The 27,896-nt window shown below is 41.2% G+C and overlaps 1 protein-coding gene across 2 annotated transcripts in view; it reads left to right on the top strand.

Annotated features, from left to right (window-relative positions):
• Positions 1 to 27,896, top strand: part of LOC137375605 (glutamate receptor ionotropic, delta-2-like) — a 629,010-nt gene that overhangs the window by 454,346 nt on the left and 146,768 nt on the right. For both annotated transcript variants that reach the window (XM_068042974.1, XM_068042973.1), the window contains one exon: positions 24,440 to 24,752. In XM_068042974.1, coding sequence (XP_067899075.1) covers positions 24,440 to 24,752 — 313 coding nt within the window. The remainder of the gene's footprint in view (positions 1 to 24,439; positions 24,753 to 27,896) is intronic.

The raw sequence follows: 27,896 nt of genomic DNA, 5'->3' as shown, positions 1-27,896 counted from the left end.
GGCTGCAATCAAAAGTTATCTGAGAAAGGAACACCTGTGGCTGATTAAGAATTCATTTTGTGACTGCCACTTAATATTGGGCCCTGCACCCTTGTACACATGTTGTTGTAAAAAGTTCTATTCACTGTACCACCTACAAATGCATACTGGAATATGAAAGTCCTCATTTTTAAATGTATGGTAAATGAACATTGTGTTGTCAACATCCATGATCATATGATCAAATATATTTAGTTTTATTGGCACATTGTTTTCATACATTGTTAAATGAAAAAAGTCTCATATAATTTGGCAACAGAAAATGCAAGTCCAGAAAAAAATCACCTTCGTTCATCCATAAAATTTCAAATGGTTCCAAGATGCAGATTTAATATTTTAAACAAATTTCAAACTTTATAGGTTTAAAATCAATTTATCTACCAGGAAAATTATTTGTCAAATAAAATCAAACTAGTTGCTGTGCTGGATGAAACAGCTTGGAAACATTCTCTGCAGCCACCCAATTGCGCAATAATCCTGAAAATTATCCATATGCATTGGAACACAAGAACTGAAGTAGGCCACTTAGCTACTCTACCTGTTCCACCACTCAATGAGATCATGGTTGATCTACGATCTAACTCCTTAACTCTTTGCCCCCTCTCCCTTAATATCTTTGGTTAACAAAAATCTATGAATCTCATATTTAAAATTAACAATTCATCAAGTGTCAATTGCTGTTTGTGGAAGGGAGCATTAAACTTCAATTACTTCTTTATCCAAACAGTTAGTGAAAATGTGGAATTCGCCAGCACCGGAAGTAGTTGAAGTAAATAATATAAATACATTTCAGGAGAGGTGTGTAGAAGTGTTTCCTAATTTCACTCCTGAAAGGCCTGGTCCTTATTTTTAGGTTACTTCACCTAGTCCTAGACTCACTGATGAGCAAAATACTTACTCACTATTGTAGTATAAGGGTCTGAAAGAGTTAATGTTGAGAATGTGTAAAGAATACCTCCCAGCATGATGATGTAAGAAATCACATGTGAGAGAGACTTGAAGAGAGATGCAACGTGGCTTCAGAGGAGTCGCACAGACTGGTGTGAAGCTGTACATAGTTATAATGTAATAAAGGTTAATGTTCGAATTACTCCTGACTGAAGAATTTCTTGAAGCTAGACTAATTACCAAACGAAAATACAACAACTACCTACCTTATTAATTCTCCTACATATTGTGCGACACCACTAGTCACATCCTCCCAAATAGATTATCCCTACTCTCTCTGCCTCCTGGCACTCAAGCAATTTCTTAACCAGTTCAATAATTTGCCTTCAATTGCATTGGCTTCAACTTTAGCTAACAATCTCTTATGAGGGACTTTATCAAATGCATTCTGGAAGTCCATATAAATAACATCCATATATATATTTTCTTGTCCACGACTTTAGTCACCTCTTCAAACAATTCAAATAGGTTCTTCAGGCATGACATACCCTTTGACAAATCCCTGCTGGCACTCCCTAATCAGCAGAAAATTTAATGTGTGCAGTCACTTAGTCCTTAATTATCTTCTTCTTCTTTGGCCTCCTTGTCTCGAGAGACAATGGGTAAGCGCCTGGAGGTGGTCAATGGTTTGTGGAGCAGCGCCTGGAGTGGCTATAAAGGCCAATTCTAGAGTGACAGACTCTTCCACAGGTGCTGCAGATAAAATTGGTTGTCGGGGCTGTTACACAGTTGGCTCTCTCCTTGCGCTTCTGTCTTTTTCCTGCCAACTGCTAAGTCTCTTCGACTTGCCACGCTTTAGCCCCACCTTTATGGTTGCCCGCCAGCTCTGGCGAATGCTGGCAACTGACTCCCACGACTTGTGATCAATGTCACAGGACTTCATGTCGCGTTTGCAGACGTCTTTAAAGCGGAGCCATGGACGGCCGGTGGGTCTGGTACCAGTGATGAGCTCTCTGTACAATGTGGCCTTGGGGATCCTGCCATCTTCCATGCGGCTCACATGGCCAAGCCATCTCAAGCGCTGCTGGCTTAGTAGGGTGTATATGCTGGGGATGTTGGCCGCCTCGAGGACTTCTGTGTTGGAGATATGGTCCTGCCACCTGATACCAAGGATTCTCCAGAGGCAGCGAAGATGGAATGAACTGAGACGTCTCTCTTGGCTGACGTACGTTGTCCAGGCCTCGCTGCCTAGAGCAAGGTACTGAGGACACAGGCTTGATACACTTGGACTTTTGTGTTCTGTGTCAGTGCGCCATTTTCCCACACTCTCTTGGCCAGTCTGGACATAGCAGAGGAAGCCTTTCTCATGCGCTTGTTGATTTCTGCATCGAGAGACAGGTTACTGGTGATAGTTGAGCCTAGGTAGGTGAACTCTTGAACCACTTCCCAAGTGTGGTCGCCGATATTGATAGATGGGGCATTTCTGATGTCCTGTCCCGTGATGTTCGTTTTCTTGAGGCTGATGGTTAGGCCAAATTCATTGCAGGCAGCCGCAAACCTGTCGATGAGTCTCTGCAGACACTCTTCAGTGTGAGATGTTAATGCAGCATCGTCAGCAAAGAGGGGTTCCCTGATGAGGACTTTCCGTACTTTGGTCTTCGCTTTTAGACGGGCAAGGTTGAACAACCTGCCACCTGATCTTGTGTGGAGGAAAATTCCTTCTTCTGAAGACTTGAATGCATGTGAGAGCAGCAGGGAGAAGAAGATCCCAAACAGTGTAGGTGCAAGAACACAGCTCTGTTTCACGCCACTCAGGATTGGAAAGGGGTCTGATGAGGCGCCGCTATGCTGAATTGTGCCTTTCATATTGTCATGGAATGAGGTGATAATACTTAGTAGCATTGGTGGACATCCAATCTTTTCTAGTAGTCTGAAGAGACCATCTGCTGACGAGGTCAAAGGCTTTGGTGAGATAAATGAAAGCAATGTAGAGGGGCATCTGTTGTTCACAGCATTTCTCCTGTAGCTGGCGAAGGGAGAACAGCATGTCAATGGTGGATCTCTCTGCTCGAAAGCCACACTATGCCTCAGGATAGACACGCTCAGCCAGCTTCTGAAGCCTGTTTAAAGCGACACGAGCAAAGACTTTCCCCACTATGCTGAGCAGGGAGATGCCACGGTAGTTGTTGCAGTCACCGTGGTCACCCTTGTTCTTATAGAGGGTGATGATATTGACATCGCGCATGTCCTGTGGTACTGCTCCCTCATCCCAGCACAGGCAAAGCAGTTCGTGCAGAGCTGAAAGTATAGCAGGCTTGGCATTCTTGATGATTTCAGGGGTAATGCCGTCCTTCCCAGGGGCTTTTCCGCTGGCTAGAGAATCAATGGCATCACTGAGTTCCGATTTTGTTGGCTGTACGTCCAGCTCATCCATAACTGGCAGAGACAGGGTTGCATTGAGGGCGGTCTCAGTGACAACATTTTCCCTGGAGTACAGTTCTAGGTAGTGTTCCACCCAGCGGTCCATTTGCATGCGTTGGTCAGTGATTGTGTCCCTTGATTTAGATTTGAGGGGGACAATCTTCTTGACGGTTGGCCCAAAAGCTCTCTTAATGCCATCATACATCCCTCTGATATTTCCTGTGCCAGAGGCCAGCTGAATATGACTACATAGGTGTTGCCAGTAGTCATTTGCGCAGCGCCTGGCTGTTCTTTGTGCAGCGCTTCTGGCAGCTTTAAGTGCTACGGATGTTAACTCGCTGGGGGCTTTCTTGTATTCCAGCAGTGCAATGCGCTTAGCTGCTATGACAGGTTCCAGCTCTTCAATGTGAGATTGAAACCAGTCCTTAATTATAGACTCGTAATTTCCAGACAACAAATGTTAAGCTAAATGATCAATAATTCTCTGGTTTCCCCTCTCAGCTTTCATAAATAGTGGAATGATCTGATCAATTTTTTAATCTAAAGGAATGGTTCCTGAATTAAGCGAACTTTGTTAGATTATAGTTAGGATATCTGCAATGTTCTCACCTACTTCCTTTAATCCCTGGTATTGAAAATAGCTGGTCCTATGGATTTGTTCACTCTTTTAGTACCATTATTTTCTGCATTACTGTTGCTTTGTTTCCATTAATTTTGGGGGTCCCATCCCTGATTTAATATGTTTCTTGGGATACCCAGTATGTGGACTTCTTCCTCTATTGTAAATACGGACGCAAAGTAATTACTCAACATGCCTGCCATTTCTTCATTTTCATTTACAATATCACTGTTATCAGTTTACAAGGGATCCACATGCATCTTGACCACCCTCCTTTTCCTAATATATTTGTAAAAAAATTATGTTTACTTAGTATTACACAGAATATACAACACAGAAACAGGCCATTCATGTCAACCAGTCCATGCTGACATTTATGCTCCACTTGAGCCTCCTCTCGTCTTTCCTCATCTAAATCTATCAGCGTAACACTCTATTTCCTTCACCCTCATATGCTCGTCCAGCCTCCCCTTAAATATATCTATACTACCACTACCCTGTGGTAGCGAGTTTCACATTCTCACCACTCTTTGGGTAAAGATGTTTCTTCTGAATTCCCTATTGGATTTCTTGGTGATATTTTATATTGATGGCCACCAGTTATGCTTTTCCCCACAAGAGGAAACTTTCTCTTTGTATCCACTCCATCAAAACCTGTCATAATTTAAAAGACCTTTTATAGGTCACCCATCAGCCCTTTTTATTCCAAGAAAAGAAAAAGAGACCCAGCCTGTTCATCCTTTCCTGATATGCATACCCTTGCATTTCTGGTATCATCGATGTACATTTTCTCTGCACCCTCTCCAGTACCTCTCTGTCCTTTTTCGAATCTCTTAAATGTGATCTTACCAAGTTTCGATACAGTTTTAGCATAACTTTCCTACTTTTCAATTCTATCCCACTAGAAATAAAGCCGAGCGCTTGTTTTGCTTTTTTAATAGCCTTGCTAACATGTGGTACAACTATTAACGATTGGTGTATTTGTACTCCGAGATCCCTTTGTTCCTCTAACCCACCAAGACTCTCACCTTCCAAGAAATAAGTAACCTCCCTATTCTTCCTATCAAAATGTACTGCCTCACGTTTATCTATGTGGAACTTCATTTGCCAATTATTTGCCCATTCTCAAGTTTTGTAACATCCTCCTGTAATTTGTTGTAGTCCTCCTCAGTATTGACTATTCCACTGCCCCCCGCCACCCCTGCCAATGGTGTCATCTGCAAATTTAGAAATGTAAATTGTGAACAGCATTGTTCCCACACTGATCTTTGTGGAACACCATGACCCACCCTCAACCACTCTGAATAACTACCCTATACTCCCACTCTCTGCTTTCTGTCTTGAAGCCAGCTAGCAATCAATTCTGCCACTTGTCCCCTGGCTCCGCATTCTCTGATCTTATTCATTCGTCTATTATGGGGCACCTTATCAAAGGCCTTTTGAAAATCCAGATAAATTGTCTCCTCCCTCTGTCACCTCCTTAAAAAATTCAATGAGGTTGATCAAGCAAGATTTTACATATTGGGTTAGAAAGAAGTCCTGTACACATTGTTGGAACTCCATTCCCTTATCTCCATTACCTACCTCTTTTCTTGATTTGGGGCGGCACAGTGGCGCAATGGTTAGTACCGCAGCCTCACAGTTCCAGCAACCTGGGTTCGGTTCTGGGTACTGCCTGTACGGAGTTTGCAAGTTCTCCCCAAATGACTGCATGGGTTTCTGTCAGGTGCTCTGGTTTCCTCCCACAGCCAAAGACTTGCAGGTTGATAGGTAAATTGGCCATTGTAAATTGCCCCTAGTGTCGGTAGGTGGTAGAAGAATTGAGGGAAGGTAGGGGACATGGGATTAATGTAGGATTAGTATAAATGGGTGGTTGATGGTCGGCACAGACTCAGTGGGCTGAAGGGCCTGTTTCAGTGCTGTATCTCTCTATGACTCTAATATCAGGGTAGTTGAAATCCCCCATGATTATTCTATATTTTTTACTCAATTCCCTAATTTCTCTGCTTATTTCTTCCTCCACATCCCTTCCAATATTAGGTGGTCTGTATACTGCATCTATTAGTCTGATTGATTCTTTATTATCTTTTATCTTTACCCTTATGGATTCTATTTTTGTCTTACCAATAGCTGCATCCCTTTTTTTCTACTGCCATTATGTTATCCCTAATAAGTACAGCTACTCCACCGCCCCTTTATCCCTCTCTATCTTTTCTAAATAAATTATACCCTGCAATGTTTAATTTCCAGTCCTGGTTTTCTGAAGCCATGGCCTGAATTTTATGGCCCCCTACAATGAACGGGCTGGTGGCAGGGGGGCTGAAAAATTGAGTGGGAGGCGGGGGGGATGCCGTTTATTTATTTATTTACTTATAGATACATCCCTTTGGCCCACCAAGTCTGTGCTGACCAACAACCACCTATTTATACTAACCCTACAGTAATCCCATATTCCCACCACCTACCTACACTAGGGGCAATTTACAATGGCCAATTTACCTATCAACCTGCAAGTCTTTGGCTGTGGGAGGAAACCGGAGCACCCGGAGGAAACCCACGCAGACACAGGGAGAACTTGCAAACTCCACACAGGCAGTACCCAGAATCGAACCCTGGTCCCTGGAGCTGTGAGGCTGCGGTGCTAACCACTGCGCCACTGTGCCATCCTACTGTGCCACTGCAATTTTAACGCAGCTGTGGCAAGAAACGGCCCCGAGAACACTGCCAGGTAAAACCGGGCGGCCTTCTTGCAGACTGGGGGTGCCCTCCTGATCAGGCAACCTGTGCACCACGGAGGGCCGCCCACCAAACCCCAAACACCCCCAATGCACAACACTCCTCCCTCCTCCTCCCCCCCCCCCCCCACCTCCATGAGACCCGATCAATTGTCCCCGGTGAGGCCCCAAAAACTTTCCTCCTTTCCAGGGCCATCCTTTCTGTTGCCTCCGATGGTTGGGTGTTGTCCCAACAGTGGTCACCGCTCCCAGTGGCGCTGCTGGGACTAAGACCAGCCGGTCTGCTGATGGTTGGCCGGCAGCTCCATTAGGCAGGACTTACTGCCTCAAGGAGGTGGAAGTCCGACCCAAGGCCAATTACAGGCCTGGGGAGCGAAAACCCCCGGCTTGGCTCCCCCAGCCCAACAGATGCAGGCTCGTCACCAACCTTTTGGCCGGTGAGCTTGCTCTATTGTTGCCCTGATGGTGAGATGGCTCCTGTCCCTCTATGGTAGGGTTCCTCATTGGAGTCATCAGCCAGGTGTTGGGTGGGTGTCCCTTGTCCTCGAGGAGTCAACCTCTGAGACTGTCTAGTGAAGAGAAGACCTGCAGAACTAGCAAAGGCAGCTTCCTGGATATTTGGTGCTGTTACACCAATGTGTTTTGTTGAATGATAATTTTCTTTCATCCACTGATTGGGGATCTGAATTTATATATTTTTTTAAAGACATTTTTAAAAGACAAACTGCCAGCAAAGTCATCCTTTCAGCTTAAGCTGATCGCATAGTTTGCTACGCTGTATCCTACACTGCAAAGGACTGTGAGGAGAGAGACAAAATGTCTGCTCAGTCCCCAGTAGGAACTAAGACCCAGAAAGTTTAAAGGAACTACCAGTTCTCTAAGCAAGCAGAGAAATACTGCTAACTGCTATGTTTGAATGACTGAGTGACTGTCATGTGACAAGCCCCTCCCCACCTGTGGTTTTAAGCTGATGTTTTTCTCTGCAGCAGAGGAGAAGCAACTGGATTCTGACATGAGATGCTAAGTGGGGGTCCTTCTTTCTCTCCATTCCAGCTTGAAAGCTTGTTGACTTACCACCTTTGCATACTCTGGCTATAATCAGAAACCCTGTTAGAGGAAATCATCTGCATCTCTATCTCCAAGAGACTCACCAAACCAGTCATCTACCTCTTCAAATTAAAAGCCTCAGGACCACTGAATTCAGCTGGAAGCCAGCCGAATCACCAAACTCCACAAACTGTACACCTTTTTTTATGGACTCTAACTCAACCAATCTACCTCTCCCCACTCTAACCTATTTATGTGTGTATGAGAGTGCAAGTTGGCACGTTGTTTATTATTTTATTAATTCCGTTTATGTTCAGTAAAGTTAACCTCTTTCTTTGTTAACTCAAGAAAACCTGTCCGATTGGTTCTTGTTATGATCATAGCAAGTAAATAATCAAGCAACTATTGAATTGGCCAGTACATCTATTTGAAGAAAGAATTAAACCTGTTGTTGTCAAACAAGGAGAGGGAAACCTCCTCACTTAATCGTAACTGGCACATACTTTCATAATCCTCTTGTGGTAGTCACATACCAGCTGCTCATTAAGGGAGTGGAAGCCCTTCCAATTAACAAAAGCACCTGGCTGTTCTGATGGCACCTTAATTGCCACATGGAGCATCCTTGAACCCTCTCCCCCCGACTACACCCAACCACGGACGTGTGGAAATCCTGTGAGGGAAGCAAAGCCGACAGCCCACTAGGTTTAACTGGCTTTATCCATCTCAAAGTGGATATAGTTGGAAGACCCCACAAACAAGGCATCAGTGACCTGGCTGATGCAGTTGTGGGTTGCAGATTGTGAGATCCTACAGATATCACCAATCGATCCCTGGAAGGACCTGGGTGATAAAAAAAAAAAATGATGCTGTGGTCACCTTGACAGCCACGAGTAATGGTCACCTGCCACCTGCTCCTCTTGGGTGGAGGTCTTTATTCAAGAGGCTGCAGATGTCTGTGGCCACCTATTGCGAGAGCTTGAGCATATGGAGGCACTGCTGTACAGAGAGGTCTAGGAAGCTGACCCTTGGCCTATAGAGCCTGTGCTGAGGATATCTTCTCCTTCAAGGTGCAGCCCTGTGTCCATCCCCCTGTTCTGTCCGGCTGCCTGTGACTATGGAGAAGACAGCTGCTGCTAGAGTTGCCCCTGTAGCTGTGGCTGGGAAATGTCTGCCCTAATAGTCAGCTGTGGCTCAGTTGGTAACGTTCTCACCTCTAAGTCAGGGGCTGTGGTTTCAATTTCCATTCCTAGATTGGAGCACAGTTGACACTCCATTGCAGTACTGAGAGAGTGCTATCCTGTCAGGAGGTGCTTTTGGATGATACGTTAAACTGAGGCCCTGTCTTTCCTCTCAGGTGGACATAAATGATCCCTTGACACTATTTTGAAGAAGAGCAGGGGAGTTATCCCTGATGCCCTGGCCAATATTTATCACTCAATCAACATCACAAGAACAGATGATCTAGTTGTTATCACATTGCTGTTTGTCGGAGCTTCCTGTGTACAAATTGGCTGCCATATTCCCTACATTACAACAGGGAGTACACTTCAAAAGTACTCCATTGGCTGAAAAGCATTTTGGGATGCTCCTATGGTCATGAAAGGCGCTATATAAATGCAAGTCTTTTTTTTCTTTTTGCCGTAAGCTAGTCTGCTTACCCCAATCTATATGAAAGTTAAAATCCTACATAAAAGTCACTCAGCTTTTTCTATATGCTTATTTAATCTCTGCATTTATACATTTCGCCACTTCACAGCTGCTACCATGGTGGAGAGGAAGGTGGCGATACACAAGTCCCACAACAGCCTTAAATCCTTTTCTATTTAATTCTACCCATAAAGTCTCCACAGCTTGCTTCCTCTCATATATCCTTTCTTGTCAATGAAGTAATTTCATCCTTGATCACTAAGGTTACTCCTCGCTCTCTACCAGTTTCCCTCACACATTTCTTATTTCTGTCTCCTGATTTAATAATTTTACATCTTCTAGTTTTCCTGTGCAGTTTCTGTTAAATAACTTGCAGTTTCTTGTACAGTTTTTAAACTTCTATGTTAAGTTATGAATGTTAAATTAAATTTCAGTTTGAGGCCTTCTCACCCACTACTTACCAGAGGATTCCACTCTCACCAAATTCAAACTTCTCTCTCAGTTAATGATGGTTGTGTTCTGTACTTCAGCAGCTGATTATTCTATTGTTATGCATTTGTCACACTTTGGGCTGGATTTTATAAGCTCACCGCTGATCTCGGTCCGCCCGCACGCCAAAGAGCCACCGCGATTCGGCCGCACCCCCGCCAACCCCCCCACCCCCGATCACGTGGAGGGGGCGGGCTGTCCATCCCTGGTGATGACATCAGCTGCCTGTGTGCAGTTAGCCCTACTGGTATATTTAAATATTTAAAGATAGATTTAATTGCATTTAAAAAATACATTTCTTTTGCCCCTCTCCCATCCCCCCAATAGCAATTAAATTAATTATTTGCCCTTTCCCCCCAAAAAGCACTTATCTTTACCTTCTGACCTCCCCCACCCCCACCACAAACTGCACAAATTTTAAACTACAACCCTTCCCACCATCCCCTACACCCATTATGCTAATTTGACTCCATTCCCCCCCCTCCCCCCGAACTGATAGCATTACCTCCTCTCCCCTCCCCACCGCGCCTCGTTTCCCTGGACGAGGATCCGAAGGCACGGGGAGTACCGGCCAACGGGCCGAAGATCGCAGCGGGACATCAGGAGTTTATTTAACTTACATGATGTAAATTTATTTAAATTAATTATTTTAATTGATTTAAATATTCAAATTCTGGTCCCGATGCCCAGCGGCGGGGAAATCGCCACAATGCCTCACCGTCGCCAGGAGGATCGGGCCAGGCCCTGTTGCCGTTGAGGTCCTTGGCAGGCCTCATCCGGAACCATCTTCAGGCCCCTCCACCATGGATCCTGATCTCGAGGGCTCCTTAAAATCCAGCCCTTTGTGTCAAGTCTTTATTGTTTTGAATTCCTATGTACATATTTGTCCATAACAATGTGTGACAAATACATGACAATTGGAAATCAAGTTGTGAAGACTGGAAATGTGTGCAGATGTATGATTTTTAATAATAAAATTTAGATAAATTATTTTTATAGATGGTATAAATGAGGAATTGGGTCCATGTTTTGAATGTTGGATAGGCAATTAAATTTAAACAGTTGACATAGCATAAAATTCTTGTTAATAATACAAAAATCATAATTAAATTAGAATTCTAACACTGCAAGCTACATGTTTTTAAATAACCTTGGTAATGATTCTTCATATTTTAAATGTCATAGATTATGGATGCTGATAGAATATCTCATTTCAGAAGAACTACATCATAAATATTTTCTGTCATAGAAGCACATTGAGAGAGATTCATGTGGTATTTTGCTAACTGTCATTAAACACAAAATGTCGCACACTAGATCTGAATGATAACTCTCACACTTTTACTCCATATTCTCTGTGATTTATTTATTTAAAAAAATGATGCTGTAATTGTCTGAATTTGTAAATTAGCAGAATTATAGTGTTGTGATAATTACTTTTGGTTTCAGCACATCTGCAACCATCAATGATACAAATGGAGCTATCTGAACAAACCAGACGAAGTGTATTCAAATGATAGAATATTCAAGCAAACCACACGAATTTCTATTGGATTAAGCAAATACAACTGACATTAGTGGCAACATTAACATGTTAATTTCTAACATTTTTACTACTACTTGGCTCAAAGTGTTTTGTCAAGTTATTTTCACATTATTTTTTAATGATGTTGTATTGAGGATTATCTTTATGGAGCAAAATCTGCTAAAAGTGATTATTTGTGCCTAGTGAATATAATATTGAAAATCTACATCCATTTTCAAGTTTCATTGCTGCATTTACCCTTGACAACTCATATTTGGAGTAGCAGCATCCTTTAAATGACACTGGGGCAAATGAATAAATGTTATGATTCAAATCTTCTAATTAAATAACATAATATTGAGTAGCATGCCTGCTATGCTGTTTTTAAAAATTTTTCGATGGGTTTTACCCACTTGATGTTCCCATTTAGGATAGCGTTCATTTACAGATGTGGTGGGCTTATTATTGTCCTTGAGTGAAGTAAGAATAGCTGGATGAATAATATGTTCCAACTATAAAAATAATTCACAAAAATTTAATAATTACACATTGTCTTTAGAAAATATATATCCCTGTAGTTAAAACACCTCTTTACCTTGTACTTACAAAGCAGTTCCAAAGTTCAGATATACATTTATCTTGACATAAAGTAATTTAATATTTTGTAAGTCTATTACAGTGCTTGGTTTATTGATAGCATGCAGTGGAGCAAACATCTTAACTATTATAGGAGTGTATATATTTTACAAAGAAAAAGTAAATAGAGAGAGAATAGACTAAAATGTACCATATTTTGCACATTAACCCTTAACTTATTCTCACAAAGGGAAATGTCAGCTTCCCTGTTAAGTTTATTTAATGTTTTCAGATCACATATCATGATGGTCAAACAATGACTACCTCTACAAAAATTGAACTGTACAGATGGCACAAAAAGCTTCATTCATGAAATATTAATTTTGTACAATTAAAATATGCATTTAAAATATAAATCTTACATATATATGCATGAAATAGTACTACTACAACTCACCCCTGGTTTCCCTTTTCTAACATTAATCTATTTTCTTCCTTACATTTTCTCGCAAATTTTTACTTTATCTTTAATGTTACTTTATTTTCTATCTAGTCTAATCTATCCTTCCAACTGTTTCTACGAAACACCTAACTTAAAAAATTTTAACACACCTGTTTTATTTTCCTCCTGACTCCCACCATCCACTTTAAAACAACTTCCAAAAACAGTTGGCTTCAAGGGTTATTTGTTTATTCACAAGATTTTTCATGCAAAATAACATATCAAAGCAGAAAGTACTGCCATCTAATGATAGAATTCACTGAAGTCAATTGCATCCATAATGAATAAATTCATCTGCATTGCAGTAAAGATTGAAATAATACATCAGGTGTAATATATTGGAAAGAAGCAATGGAGGGTAGATTATGAATTTTATTTTCACAAGTGAGTCATGGTCTGTCTGATTAATGGTAATAAAATATTTATAGCTCTCCATATTCTATTTAAATATTCTATATGCATCTAACCTTGTAAAAGATAAATTCATATTACAACTTTTTTTGCAATTGAACAGTTTCATTTTTACTAATGTTACATTTGAGATCTTTCAGAAAAGGTAAAATGTGAATGCATATTTTCTAATATAATTCCAGTGTATATCCTGTCAATTTATGCTCAGGTTATTGCTGCATGCATCCTCCTTATTTATATACCTACCTATCAACCTATCTATTCACTGATTTTCTATTTGTTTACCTTTTCATTCTCCATTTACATTCAGACAAATAAATAATTAAAGCAAATCAATGCATGAATATACAGCTAGCTATGATTATTCAAATTAATTGGATACATCAGTGTAAGCATTCTCATATATCAGTAACCCTAAACACAGATAAATTGACTAGATACAATTGGAAATTATTAAAATTAACTTTAAAAATGAGTACATTTCCTGAAAGATCTGAGCACAAAAAGAAAACCTCACACTTTCACTCAGACGCTGAAAAATCTCCAAAAAGACAAGCCCATATTATGATGTGCCATCTTGCAAGTCTTACTTTAGAAGCTGAGCAGAATGGATGGATTCATCTTGATGCTGTCATAACATGGGAGATAACTGTTGTTATGGGAATGCCCTATGTTGTGTCATTAAGCTTTATAAGACAGTCAAGGACCACCCTTCTGCTGTGGCTTATGGGGAATGTACCATGTGACAAGGTGCAAAGTCAAGCAGAGCAAAAGATTCCAAGTTTGATTCCTGCTCTGTGATGAGTAAGCTGATCTCAGCTGAATAATAGTCGAAGTATTACAGTTGATTCAAGTGTTCCTTTGCTAGGGTGAGAAAACTAAGCCACAGTTCCTGCTATTTATTGCTTTAACTTGAAAGTGTTAATCTATATGCATCGCATAAAAACAATATTAGGCTCAGGTGTGATAAGCTTATTGTCAAGTAAAGTACTGGTATTTAATGTATCTGTTCTCACATGAAGAATAGTCATTAGGTCAAGGTACCAGAGGCTCATGTGGATCAAGTCCCCACCATAAGTCAACACTTTTAACAGAAGAGGAAAGAAAATTTGGGTGGGGAAATTAAGTTGCAAAAAATACCAGCTGTCATTCTGCTTTCTATTGGAATTAAGACTCCTTTTCAGAGACACATTTGTGTTCTATTTCTGAGATATGGACCTTTTAAATAAATCATTTTTATGTTTGATTCAGATTGATGCTTTTGCATTATTAATTTTTTCATTTATCCTGCAGTAGCTTCAGTGTTCTTAATTTTCTTACAATGAGTCTACATAGATTCAACAAAACAATCACAAGTGAAAGTACTGTTGAGTAACAGAAGAAGGAAACTCTTCCATGTTTACTAATGCCAGTTTGAGATGTAAATGTCTGTTTATGGGGGTGGAGTGTGTTAAAGACTAAAGACTAAAAAGTATTTATTTGAAATTTGAGTATCTATGTTAATGAAAATTTAAAATTGGATTTCAGATTCGAGTGTCTGCTGATAAGGTTTTTTTTTCACTTAAAAAAACTGCTCCCATTTTTAGCTATTGAAGTCTTAATTTAATGCACCATGTGATTTGAGCAACTGTCTACATTTGTGTTAGTGTGTGCCAAAGGATAAAAATTCAAAAGGCCAAATCTTTTGATTCAATGGCACTGAAATAACTGAATCTATTTTGAGAAAACAGTTTTTAGCCTGGACAGTGGCACAGTGTATTAGTTTGCCAGATTAACAGCTGCAAATTTCCATGTAGTGAATATGCAAACATTTTCAAATAGGAAATATGTTTGGTACAAGGGGAATTCTTTCAAGAGAAAAGAGGAAAAATAAAATAAATTGCCAAAAATTAATCTTAGGTATTAGCCACTGACAAAAAGTAAAAACCCTTCAATTTTTGCAAATGTGGGACAATTAAAGCTGTAAGTATTCTCCATGTTTGTCTAATTTGATCTAGAATTCCCTCCCTTCCCCCACACATCACGTATACACAAATGTGCTTAAAAAGTCTGAATGCTAATATTGCACCTGGATGTTGAAATGCCACAAACATTTTGGTTTGATGCAGAGTGAACAGGTAGAACTTTAACTGATGGATCCACTTGCAGTGGCAGAGGCCAGCAGTAGGTCAGGAAAATGAAAGTTAATGGAGCAGACTTAGTATGGCTTTGAAACTGAGCCATGGCATTAGCGTCCCACTTCCAGATTTTCTCACCAGTGTGGGCCTGATCACAACCACCACCTGAATATTCAAGCCCCAATATTTAAAGGGAACTTGGCAGAAACAACAGATTAGATCCATGCTACAACTGTCAGGCCACAGACTGCCACTGCAAAAAATGGAGTCCCAATGTGGGAAAGCTGTCCCCCCACCCCCAATCCCACCCCAGGTTCTCTGAGGCATCCCTGGAGGTCATGCTGCAGGTTGTAAGAGCTTGCAGAGAGATACTTTTCCCAGTGGATGGGAGGAAGAGGACTGACTCTGAAATGAAGCAGGTGTGGCTGGAAGTAGCTGAAGAGGTGAGCAGTGGGAGTGTGGTCCCTCACTTATTGATATAGTGCTGACCAGTGCAATGACCTTATCAGGGCAGGAATGGTGAGTGCCATGACAGATTCAAGTATCAACCCACTCACTCTGAATTCAGCAGCCTTCTCCTGCACAGCACTCCTCAGACGAACATAACTTGCAGCTCCATTAATTCCTTTCTCTCCAGGTACCTCCTCAAATCCTCACCAGAACAGCCACCATAGGCATGTTCTATTTCAGAAAGCCTGTTGATGAATGATGATACTGGAGCCAATCTTTACTCAGTCTTATATTTATTTACAGAGTGAAACATTACAAGCATACATCATCTAACTCAACCACACCACAGTTTCAATGTGTTCTCTTTATATGTGCTCAAGTAAGGCCCCTATTAGTGCCCCCCACCTGCATATAATTAAACACAATTGATATACAATTAACAAGGCACTCACCCATATTTTATTGCCATCTTACACCCATCCCCCACAGTCACCCTCAACAAATTTAGTTCTTCCATCCTCTCATCACAATCTATTTCTCACACTCCTAATCCTCTGCTTTTTCTTCTTGCAGGAGAAGAGAGTGCAGAACTCCAGGGAGAGGCAGAGAACCAGGGGTGGCCTTCCAGCAATTGCCACCATAACTGCAGAGGATGGCGCACTACAGATCAGCAGACCAGAGTGCATGGCCATTAGAGGTGGAGAGATGGGGTCTCCTAAATATATGGAGACAGAATTAGATATAACATAGCCAAATAGCACACAACAATCACTCATGTTGATATGTTGTCATCACTAATTGAAATATGATCATCAGCACAATGATGACTTTGAACCCTCTCTTTCCCCTTACCAGTTCTAATCAGTCTTTTATCTCGCCACAGGCCCTTCAAGCTTAACACAGAAGATGGTGCAGGAGGAGGCCAGTGCATCATCAAAGGAGGTTGCATACTCTGAGGAAACATTGTCACACGGCTCATATACATTCTTCACCAGTACAGATACATACACCTCAGTAGGGTCTTTGAGGCAGGTAGTTGGGTTGTCACATGGTGAACCACACATCACAAGTGAGCAGGAGCAAGTGTTGGAGACAGTGACAGCGGTAGAAGGTTCCCATCAGAGGGCACAGGACACTCCAAGCTCTGCTCAGCTGGATGCAGATGCTGAGCCATGGGGGGGTAATCCACAAAAATGACAATTCTGGAGCAGCAACAGAAAATGTGTGAGGCTCTGTCAGCCTTTCCAGAGGAACTGCACACCACTAGCAAGTGATTGGAGGCATATTTCTCCAACAGGAGTGCCATGATGTCTCAGGCCTTTGTGCTGGCGTCTGTCCATGAAAACAGTGGCCACCTGCATGGAGCATCAAATGTGGAAGGCAATTGAGTACATGCTGGCCCTCACCATTGGCCGACACCTTCAGTCTGACTGTTGAAGTAAGAGGGAAGGAAGTCTCACCTTGGCCATTCAATTCCTGACTGAAGTGCAGCAAAGTGCCCTCTGGCTCTTGGCTAGCAGGGAAGTGTCTGTTAATTGTATGCTGGTGGTGGGGATTAACTAGGGATTCACTTATGCCCCTATACAAAAAAGCAGACTACAGCTGTGGTTGTTGGGTTAGGAGGTGCATGTTTGTAAGGTGTATCTCTTGTCAATAAATGTCTCTTGTCAGTAACTGCGACTGCAGCAGCAGAGAAGGCTGTGCGCCTCCATTTCTATCTCTCCGGAAAACATCAAGTTTGAAAAAAATATCTGTGAATGTGGATCCTCCAAGCCTACAGACTGCTACAGCCAGGGGAAGAGGGCCACTTACATGTCTGCCTTCAAGAAAACCCTAAGCAAAGCAGGCCAGCCACAAAGTGCACTTTGACCAGCCAAAGACTTCAAGAATACAGCTCCAGCCAGAAGACCACCAAATCATCCAACCTCAGACTGTGTATTTATCTTTTATTTATTCTGGACTTTAATCCAACCAAAAAACCTACTTTCCACTTTGTAATCTATTTGTGTGTATATGATCCTGGTGTGAATGTGTACGTGAATGTGTAGCGTATTTTTATTATTTTAGATCGGGTTTCGCTTGATGAATATAATAAACTTACCTCTTTCTTGGGCGGCACAGTGGCGCAGTGGTTAGCACCGCCGCCTCACAGCTCCAGCGACCCGGGTTCAATTCTGGGCACTGCCTGTGTGGAGTTTGCAAGTTCTCCCTGTGTCTGCGTGGGTTTCCTCCGGGTGCTCCGGTTTCCTCCCACAAGCCAAAAGACTTGCAGGTTGGTAGGTAAATTGGCCATTATAAATTGCCCCTAGTATAGGTAGGTGGTAGGGAAATATAGGGACAGGTGGGGATGTGGTAGGAATATGGGATTAGTGTAGGATTAGTATAAGTGGGTGGTTGATGGTCGGCACAGACTCGGTGGGCCGAAGGGCCTGTTTCAGTGCTGTATCTCTAAACTAAAAAAAAAAAAAAAAAATGCTCATAAAAGTGTAAAGATTAGCTCCAGTTCTATCCTTCACCACCTGGCTTTCTGGATTATAACAGTGCGGGTGGGTCATGAGAGAGAAAATGGAGAAAGGGCACATGGAAGTGGGGACTCTGCTTAAGGTGCTCCCATTCCTCCCTCCTTGCCCCTCCCCCCTCAGTCAGAACTGCCTGTTATCCCAAAGGCTGAGTCTGTCCCTGCATAGCTGCTGGTGGGGCTGTCTTTGGCACAGCCCTCACAGGCTCCAAAACCCAGAGGACTTCAGCCACGAGCATCTGAGCAGTCAGAGCTGGAGAATGTGCAGCCTACTTCTAGCTCTGCAGAAACCACAAGGGTAGCACCACATCGAAGTATTGGGAAAAGGAAATGAAAAACTTTGTTTTTTCACAAGGACGATCACACAAGAACACTTGAAATAGGAGCAGGAGTAGACCATATGGCCCATCAAGCCTGCTCTGCCATTCAGAAAGATCATGGCTGATCTTGAGATCCAACTCCACTTTCTCGTCCGCTCGACATACCCCTTGATTCTCTGAGAGACCAAAAATCTGTCAATCCCAGCCTTAAATGTATTCAACTATAGAGCATCCACAACCCTCTGGAGTAGTGAATTCCAAAGATTCACAATGCTTTGAGTGAAGTAATTTCTTTTCATCTCAGTCCTAAATAATCGGCCCCTTATCCTAAGACTGTGCCCCCGTGTTTTAGATTCCCCGACCAGCAGAAATTGCTTGGGTGTTTAAAAGTGTGCTAATGTGTCAAATTCATCGTAAATGTTTATGCATCATAAACTTTCCTTCAAGTCTCCGTTGTCCAGCCATTTCCATTGTTGTCTTTTACGTGCCAAGTGGACATCAACCATGAGGTAAATGACATGGCAGGAGTAGAAGTTGAGCAGTGTAGTTGTCAGTGAAATGGAAGGATTATTGACTGTGGAAATGCTTTGTGTTGGGGGTGGAGCCAAGTGGGTTCAGCATTGGTTCTCCATATACTACACAGCTTCATTAGCTAAATCATGCCTGTGTGAGGCTGTCCCAAGCATTGCTGGCAACTAAGTTTGCAACAGCAGGGACTCTGACCACATCAGGCTCCTCCTCCTCCTCGTCCTCCTGTCCTGTTGCTGCTCCTCTTCCTCCAAAGGTGCAGAGTGTGTTCTCACCTTCCTCCTCCTGTAGCTCCAGTTCTATCTTTTGTGCTATGTTGTGCAAGGCGCAGCAGACCAGTATCATTCTGGATACCCTTGCTGGTGCAAGTGTGCCCCCAGATCTGTCAAGGCACCTGAATCGCATTTTCAGCTGCCTAATAGCTTGCTCAGTTACCACTCTTGTGCTCATGTGGCTTCTATTGTATCTTTCCTGTGCATCAGTGGTAGGGCTTCTCATAGTTGTCATCAGCTACATCCTTGGAGGGTATCCCCTGTCTCCAAGGATCCATCTGTTGAGTCTACTTGGAGCTTGGAAAATCTGTGGGAGACCTGATTGGTGCAGAATTAAGGCTTCCTTGCAACTTCCTAGATATCTTGCACAGACTTATCTTGGTGTCATACCAGTTGAACATTAAAGGATTGGAATCCCTTTCAATCCTCGGATACTGCTGGTTGGTCGAGGGTGCCTTCATTGCCACGTGGGTGCACTCTATGACTCCCTGAACTTGTGAGAATCCAGCCAAAACTAAGGCCTTCTTGTTCTGACTGACCTTATGAGTAACAAAGTGGTGTAAGTGGCATCCCTAGCAAACATGTAATCGGTCACCTGGGAGATGCACTTGCACACAACAGATTGTGAAATCCTTCAGATGTCACCAGAAGATTCCTGGAAGGAGCCAGACAAAATGAAAGTTAGGGCTGTGATGACCATGATGGCCACTGGCAATGCGTGCCCACCTGGCGCTCTAGGAAGGAGGTCTTCTTCCAGGAGGTAACTGATGTCAGCAATGGCATGCTGAGAAAATCTGAGCCGCCTGAGGTACTGTTGCTTAGTCATGTCCAAAAAGCTGATCATCCTATGTTGGAGGTATCACCTCCTGCAAGCTGGAGCTCTTTGTTCATCCCATCTGTCTTGTGAAGCATCAGGTGGATGAGGAGAAGGCTGCTGCTGATGCTGTTGTTGTTGCTGGTGCCCCTTTTGTTCCTTATCAGAGATGCAAGGTAAAGCTGCATAAGCCACTGCATTGTTGCTGTAAAGGCTGGCAGTTGGGAAGTGCAGCTCGAAGTCAAAAAAGTTCAAGGTAGCAGAAACGACCTCCAAAGCAGTAAAATCACAATCTCAGAACAAGTACTGTGAGCAAAGGCCTTTCACTTAGGCAAAGAAGCGGCACAGTGGCGCAGTGGTTAGCACCGCAGCCTCACAGCTCCAGGGACCCGGGTTCAATTCCGGGTACTGCCTGTGTGGAGTTTGCAAGTTCTCCCTGTGTCTGCGTGGGTTTTCTCCGGGTGCTCCGGTTTCCTCCCACAAGCCAAAAGACTTGCAGGTTGATAGGTAAATTGGCCATTATAAATTGTCACTAGTATAGGTAGGTGGTAGGGAAATATAGGGACAGGTGGGGATGTTTGGTAGGAATATGGGATTAGTGTACGATTAGTATAAATGGGTGGTTGATGTTCGGCACAGACTCGGTGGGCCGAAGGGCCTGTTTCAGTGCTGTATCTCTAATCTAAAAAAAAAATCTAAAAAGCAGCTTTCCTTGTTCAGTCTTTAAAGGCATTTCAGCCTGTCAATGTCATAGCCCCATCCATCCCCATTGTGTTCTTACCTTGTTGACCCTGTTGAGTTTCAGACAGCCCAGGAAACCTATGCACTGGCAGCTAAGGCCAGAATGCAGAGTTAAATTTCAGGCAATTGCCTTTTTGCATATTTAAATCACAGACCCACCTACGCCATGGGGGTTTCCTGCAGGCCTCTAAAAGGCACATTAATTAAGTGCAAAAGTGGGCAGGTTCATATGTTCTGGACACGCTGGCAATTTTTTTCTTTTTTAACCACTGCCCCCAAGCACACATCTACCCCATTTTATAAGTTAAAACTCTGCCCAATGTTTCACTTGTACAAGAGTAAGAACAATTAATATTTAAGCACAAAATTGCATCTGACCATTTCCCTTTCAACAGAAGTTCAGATTTTCTTGAGGAGAAGAGAGAACATGCTTTGTAAAAGTATCAAAAACAGAAAAAGTAGCCATTGCTGACAATAAATCAAATGATACATTATTTTATAATGATAGAAGCAGTATGCAAGGTCTCAGGACTGGGTGCTGGGAAGATTGCTTAGCTAGAACCTGGGAGGCAGTGAAGTCAAGGTTGTGACCTAAGGAAGCTGAAGCCAATACATAGCCAGATGGAAACTGAGGCCGACAGGCAGTCAGATCAAAACTGAGTTGAGGCTGAAGGCCAGTAGGCAGCAAGATTACTGAAAAATTAATTACAAGATCAGAAGGTAATTACAGATAAGGAAAATCATTTAATTCATCCATTGAGAGAATTCCTCATTTCAGGATCCAATTGTTCAGTAAAAAATTCCAGGGTTTTCACAGCACCACTCTTCCTGGAAGTCAATTCCATATATTGATCACTCATTGGGCTGAAATTTATGAGCATGCTGCAAATCGTGCAGCGCGCTCTGATCTCAGTGGTCCTCAGGATAGGATGCGCCATCGCCTAGCCCCCGTGATATTTTATGCAGGGGCTCATTTAAATGGAGGGGCAGAGCGGCTGTCCCCGATAACGCACAGGCGCCGGTGCCATTTTTAAAACACTTCAAGCCCTTCCGGTACAATCAAATTTTTAAAGGCACTGGCACCCAGAAATGACAAATAAAATTTTAAAGATGCTTTCAATCCCCTTTCTACCCCCCCACAACTGAGTTATCAATTAGTAAAATAACCCAGCCCCCTGCAGAAAACCACTTTGTAAAATTACAGACTTTCACCCCCCAACATCAGCACCTTTGACCCTCCAAACGGAGTTCCAAAGGCATTGGAGTTCCGGCCAGCAGCCAGAATATCGGCGTGGGATGGCTGACGGGTCAATGTGAGTTATTTTGCATTTACTTTAATTCATTTTAATATTTAAATGAAGGCCCTGCCACAGAATGTTGGGGGGTGGTGGAGGCCGCATCGAAGCCTCAACACCGCTGGTAAAATGCGGCAGGGCCTTCTCAGTGTTGGAAGTCGTGGTAGTCCTGTCCCGGAAGAATTTTCCAGGTCCCCACGCCACGACCCCCGATGCTGGAAGTCTCATAAAATTCAGCTCATTGTCTGAGGATCAACTTCTTAGCATTAACTCTTGTCATTACTGGCCCTCTCCCACCTCTCAGCTCCATATCATTCATGCAGCACTCAGTTGACAGTCTGGCCTGCAATATGTTAATGAGACCCAGGAGTTAAAATGGCCCGGGCCTCAGGTTGGCAAGTTAGGGCAAACTAAAGAAAAATTAAGAGCTTACCTTGTCCCTTTGAGAAGCACTTTTCAAAAAGTGCTTTTCCAGTACTTCCGGTGTACCCACTTTTTTATGGGCAAAGCTCATGTTGTGCATGTACAGTTTACTACGGGAAACTGTTACCAGAAATAACTGGGTTCTAATTAATGTTTTAATAATTTCATCCGCTGGTCAGCCTTATTATTTCAGCACACATTGCACTGCATAACATTGGTTTTACTGTGAATCAGGCCAGTGAGGTCAAGCATTTTATTTTCCGACCCATGTCCATTGCATGCTAAGTGCCTTTGCCATGAGCAGGATTTTACCTCACATAGTCAGTAGCTTGAAAAACAACATTGTTGGTTAATGAATTTGAAGCAATATTTTTTGAATACTTTTACTGATTAGTTTGCGATACCTGTTGATTGTGAATAGTAGCTTTGGGGAAGAAAAATCAAGTGATTTGATTGGACAGCATATTCTACAGAATTTGAAAATCCAGGCTGTCCCAAAGGGCTTTACAGACAATGAAATAAAGTCTAGTCACTGTTGTCTTTTGGATAAATGCGGTAGCCAATTCCGACATACCATGGTCCCACAAGCAGCCACGCGATGTTGTCCAATTAATCTATTACTGGTAGTTGGTTGAGAGATATGTGTTGGCCAAACACCAGGATAACTTCGCTGATAGTACTACATTTTAAATTTTAATATTTAAATTTACAAATATTTTCAAAGTTGTGAAGTGCTGAGAAAAAAAGATATAATTTTGTCCACATGAAGTAATGCACAACTTTGCACAGTTTATGCACATCAAAAAGTGGCAGTCAGAGCTCAATATTAATGTATGAACAATTGCTCTGAAACATATTGAGTTTGTAATTTACATAGTTACATGACTGCATAACAGATTTCATTGTCCACTTATCCAAGAGTGATTTGATCATTTTCTTATGTCCTTACTTTAATGTCGCTATTAAGGTAGCAGAAAATGAAATTTTATATGAATGGTTTAACATACATGCAATAATATCATACAGCAAAATTTCCAGACTTTGCTCTCTGCAGTGGATGATGTTGCATTTTTATGTCACAGAAATATCTCACATTCGAGGTGCCGTCTTTCAGATGAGACGTTAAACAAAGGCCTGCCTGCCCTCTCAGGTGGACGTAAAAGATCCCATGGCACTATTCTGAAGAAGAGCCGGGGAGTTATCCTTGGTGTTATGGCCAATATTTATCCCTCAATCAACATCATAGAAACAGATTATCTGGTCATTATCACATTGCTGTTTGTGAGAGTTTGTTGTGTACTAATTGGCTGCTGCATTTCTTACATTACAACAGTGACTATACTTCAAAAGTACTTCATTGGCTGTAAAGTGCTTTGAGACATCCAGTGATTATGAAAAGTGCTATATAAATGTTAGTCTTTTTTTCATTAATAGCACAATAATGGAATATGAGATGTGGCGATAACTTATTTTGACATTTGTCTTTTAACCAGACTAATAAAAAACTCATTTTAACATTAAGATACAGTGAGTAAGCTAGTTGTTTTCATTTTAATTTCTAAAACAGTATTTGGTACTTTTTAACAAATATTGAAATCTTTCATCTTACATTTTGGTCCTTGATCGAGCCTAGGAAATATGTTGAATTGCATATGAAACAAATGGAAATAACTATTTTATATGTTGTCCAATATTTTCATTTTTGTATTGAACTATTTTATAACAGAATTTAAACAGGTTTAAAAGGTTTGAATTTTGCATTTTATCTCCATTCCAAGAGTATATATTTTAATGCATCAAGATGTAGTTCAAAGTCTTCAGCTCGATACCATTAACTATTAACCAATATTAATATTGCACATTAATATCTAATGCCATATGACAGATCTATAATATTGCAATATTATCAAGGTAGTAATAAAATAACTTGCCTAGCTGTCTAATATGGACACTTGGAAAATTAGCACATCATTACAATTGGATGATGCTCAGTTTTCATTTTTATCAATGTAAAAAAGCTTTATATAATTTGTGTATGTTTTTGTTTAAATTTCCTCCATAGAGAGCTGATATAGCAGTTTCAGCCTTGACAATTACTCCAGAGAGAGAGAATGTTGTGGACTTCACTGGTCGAATCATGGACTACACCTTAGGATTTCTACTTAAGAAGCCAGAACACATAGTGGATATGTTTACCTGCCTAGAGCCATTTGATCTGACAGTTTGGGCATGTATTATTGGTACTCTGTTTATAATAGGCCTGCTTGTCTGCATGTTTAGCTGGGTAAAGCCATCACCACTTCAAATAGGATCTGTCACATCAACAACTTTGTACAATGCTGCCTGGCTTGTTTATGGATCATTTGTACAACAAGGTAGGATTCCTTAATCGAATGTATTCTAATAAGTTTTACCACAGTATTTGCATCTCAAAATTATTTATTCTCGAAATTAGTGATCTGATAACATATTGTTTAGTTAATAATTTTCTTCCAAAGATTTGGCATTAACCTTTCTCAAAGCACTTTGGCATTAGCCTTTCTCAAAGCACTTTTCAGATTTAAAATAAATTTGCTGTAAATTTCGAATGTAGAATATTTAGCAATAACATTAGTAAATGCTAATGAACAAACATAGTCATTTGCAGTATTTTAAAGCCAACTAAAACCTTGTTATATAGTTGTAATATATTTTTGATGAAGGAATATTACCAATTCTTTTAGCATAGAGGCTTTTTTTATATAATATGTGGAATTTATAAAATCAACAGGGGTTTGATTAAATGATAAAGTCAACAATATTGCATTTTTAAATGGTATACATTTATGCTGCAACTTTGCAATCCTTAAAAAGAATCCCATTCTTAATCAACAGCCCTGTGTGCAGTTTCTCTTTCCACATCACCTTAGCTAGCTTATTCCTTATCTTTCTATCATCTGCCCCATTCCAATCTGCTGCCTTTGGTATTGTACTAACTTTTTCCCTTTCTGTTTGGACCTTAAGCCTTACGTTATGATCATTACTCCAGAGGAATTCATCCATATCTAGCTAATCTATCTGATTTATTTCATTAGTCATAACTAGTTCTAGCAATGCTTCTGCAGGCATATGTAGCTATTCAAGCATATTGTTTAAATAAAGAGTCCTGCACACAGTTTTAGGAGTCCCATTCCTTTTTCTCTGTTTACTTCTTTCCTGTTCCAATTGTGTAGTGGTTAACTAAAATTGCCTAAAACAATATTGCTGCTCTCTGATCTGTCTACAAATTTTCTCTTCCATTGCCCTCCCACAATTAGGGGATCTGTAACAAGGAACTCTACTCATATTGATTCTGTCAAAACCATTTTTTATGTACATCAATCATTTCAACTGCATGTGTTCCTTCACCAATATTGCAACTCCTTTTTTAAAAAAAAATAATTCTGTCCTTCCTAAAACTATTATTTTCCACCCCTGCCCAGTTTTTAGCCAAGTTTCTGTTCATGTTATTAAATCTATATCTTCCTGTGAATAATTGTTTCTACTTGCCTCACTTTATTTTTCGCACTAAGCATTGTATTATCATGTACTTTATCTCCACCCTTTATTGTACTTAATACTACTTGTTTTTTTTGTTCAAGATAATACGTTATTCTTTTATCTTAGTCCTTTTCCTGCTTTTAACTGGTCAATTTTATTTTTCTCCTTTGCTCTCTTTATTCCTTCTGCATGCTATCCTTTTGCCACAATTCTTCTTTTAAATTTGTATATTATTATTAAATATATTTCTACCTTCTCTACTTTTCTTTTTCTTTTCCTGCCACCTTCCTGTCTTGTTTAAGTACTCTTAATATCACTATTTATTCATTTAACAAGCTCATTGCCTGCATTCCTGTTCAGACGTTTCCTGTCCTTACAGAATAGCCCCCATCTTCCCCAGAAATGATCTAAGGCTTCCTTACAAAATCATTTTAGCTATACAGTGAGCTCCCAATCTTTCAATCCTTCCCCATTTTAGCACATGGCTTGGGGAGTAATCCGGATATGACCCTTGAAGTCTAACTCACAAGCATGCTTTATAATCTAAAATCTATTTTGCAGGACGTCAAAATTTACTGTCATAGACTCCCAATGATGAACTGCTCTCCCTCCCATTCCACAATCTTGTTATTCTCTTCCAAATGGGCCTCGCCCCAGCATCTAGGAGACAAGAATGCACTCAGGACTCAACTATTGAGTCTCAGATTACGACTGCATTCCTAAATGAATTGCAAACCTCCCTCCTATAAGCCATCTCATGTTTTTTGGTGTCAGTATAATCCATTTGATGGTCCAGGCCAGAGTCCACATCCCACTTAGAGAGGGTACTTGCTCTGGGCATTCCTCATTCCTGTCACAGCTGTGCATCCTCAGTTTGCTTAACCTGTAGATAATTACTTCTCCCCCCAACCACCCCCCCCCCCCACCCCCACCCCCACCACACTCCACCTTCCTTTACCATTGCCAGTTCCCTAAGTCTTATTGGGGTGATGAACCTCTGAAACCCTTAATCCAGAAACCACTCTCCCTCCCTGATGCATCAGAGTGTCTCCAACAATGCTTCGAGTATTTAATTAGTGAAATCCTGTGACTGCCAACACAGTGCAAATATCCCAGAATGTAAATTATTTATGTTTGAACTTTATTTTAAGTAATAGGCATACTGGAAACACTATTACAACAGTTTCTTCTTGAGTATGAAAGTTGCACATCTGCCAAGCATGACAAATGTGAGTGTAATGATAGTCATTCACTCAAGAAAAAGAATATCTGCAACTATCTGTCAGTTATCAAATCTCTTATTCATTATTTATTCTATTGGCTTCTGGCAAAGCCTTGAATGAGTCCTCAAATTTATTCTGGAGCACCACAGGCTAGATTTGATTCATACCGTTTGTGCTAGCACTAATGCCAGTGCCGAAGGCATTTCTTTTTGTTTCGTAGCATTAAAAAGCATTTTTACTTGGGAATCAATATGTTTTATTGCTAGAATGTGAATGCATAAATTATAATTAGAATATATTTTCAGTAATGGCATATAGTGTTAAAGTGATCATCAGCCGCCTTTTCACTTCAAAACCTTGCTCTCTTGTTGTCATAATAAAAGTTTTCTGGTGTAGAATTAATATGCTGCTTCAGAATGATATTCTGAGTAGCACTCAGTTTAATTCCATGCGTAGGCAAAAAGCTTGATGGTCTGTTGACACTGCATTAATGGAAATTTGTTTATCTTTTGCTCCCTTCATAGTTATGTGACAACATGCAAATTCGACAGTACTGCAAAATGGGAAGTTGAGAGCATATTATTTATTGCTACATATTGTTGCTGGTATGGGATGGGAATACTGATGTGCTGAAGAACAACCAGTTTTGGTATACACTTGTGAATTGATGGCTTTAATTTTTAAACATATTAGGAACAGGAAAATTTCAAAGAACTGGCACAGGTATGGGGATCAAATGGCCTCTTTCTGTGCTGTATGATTCTATGCTCAATGGCA

Source organism: Heterodontus francisci, chromosome 12 (assembly GCF_036365525.1).
Source record: "Heterodontus francisci isolate sHetFra1 chromosome 12, sHetFra1.hap1, whole genome shotgun sequence".
NCBI classification, from domain to species: domain Eukaryota; kingdom Metazoa; phylum Chordata; class Chondrichthyes; order Heterodontiformes; family Heterodontidae; genus Heterodontus; species Heterodontus francisci.
The sequence above is the reverse complement of the archived record's forward strand: the minus strand, read 5'-3'. Positions and strand labels throughout refer to the sequence as shown.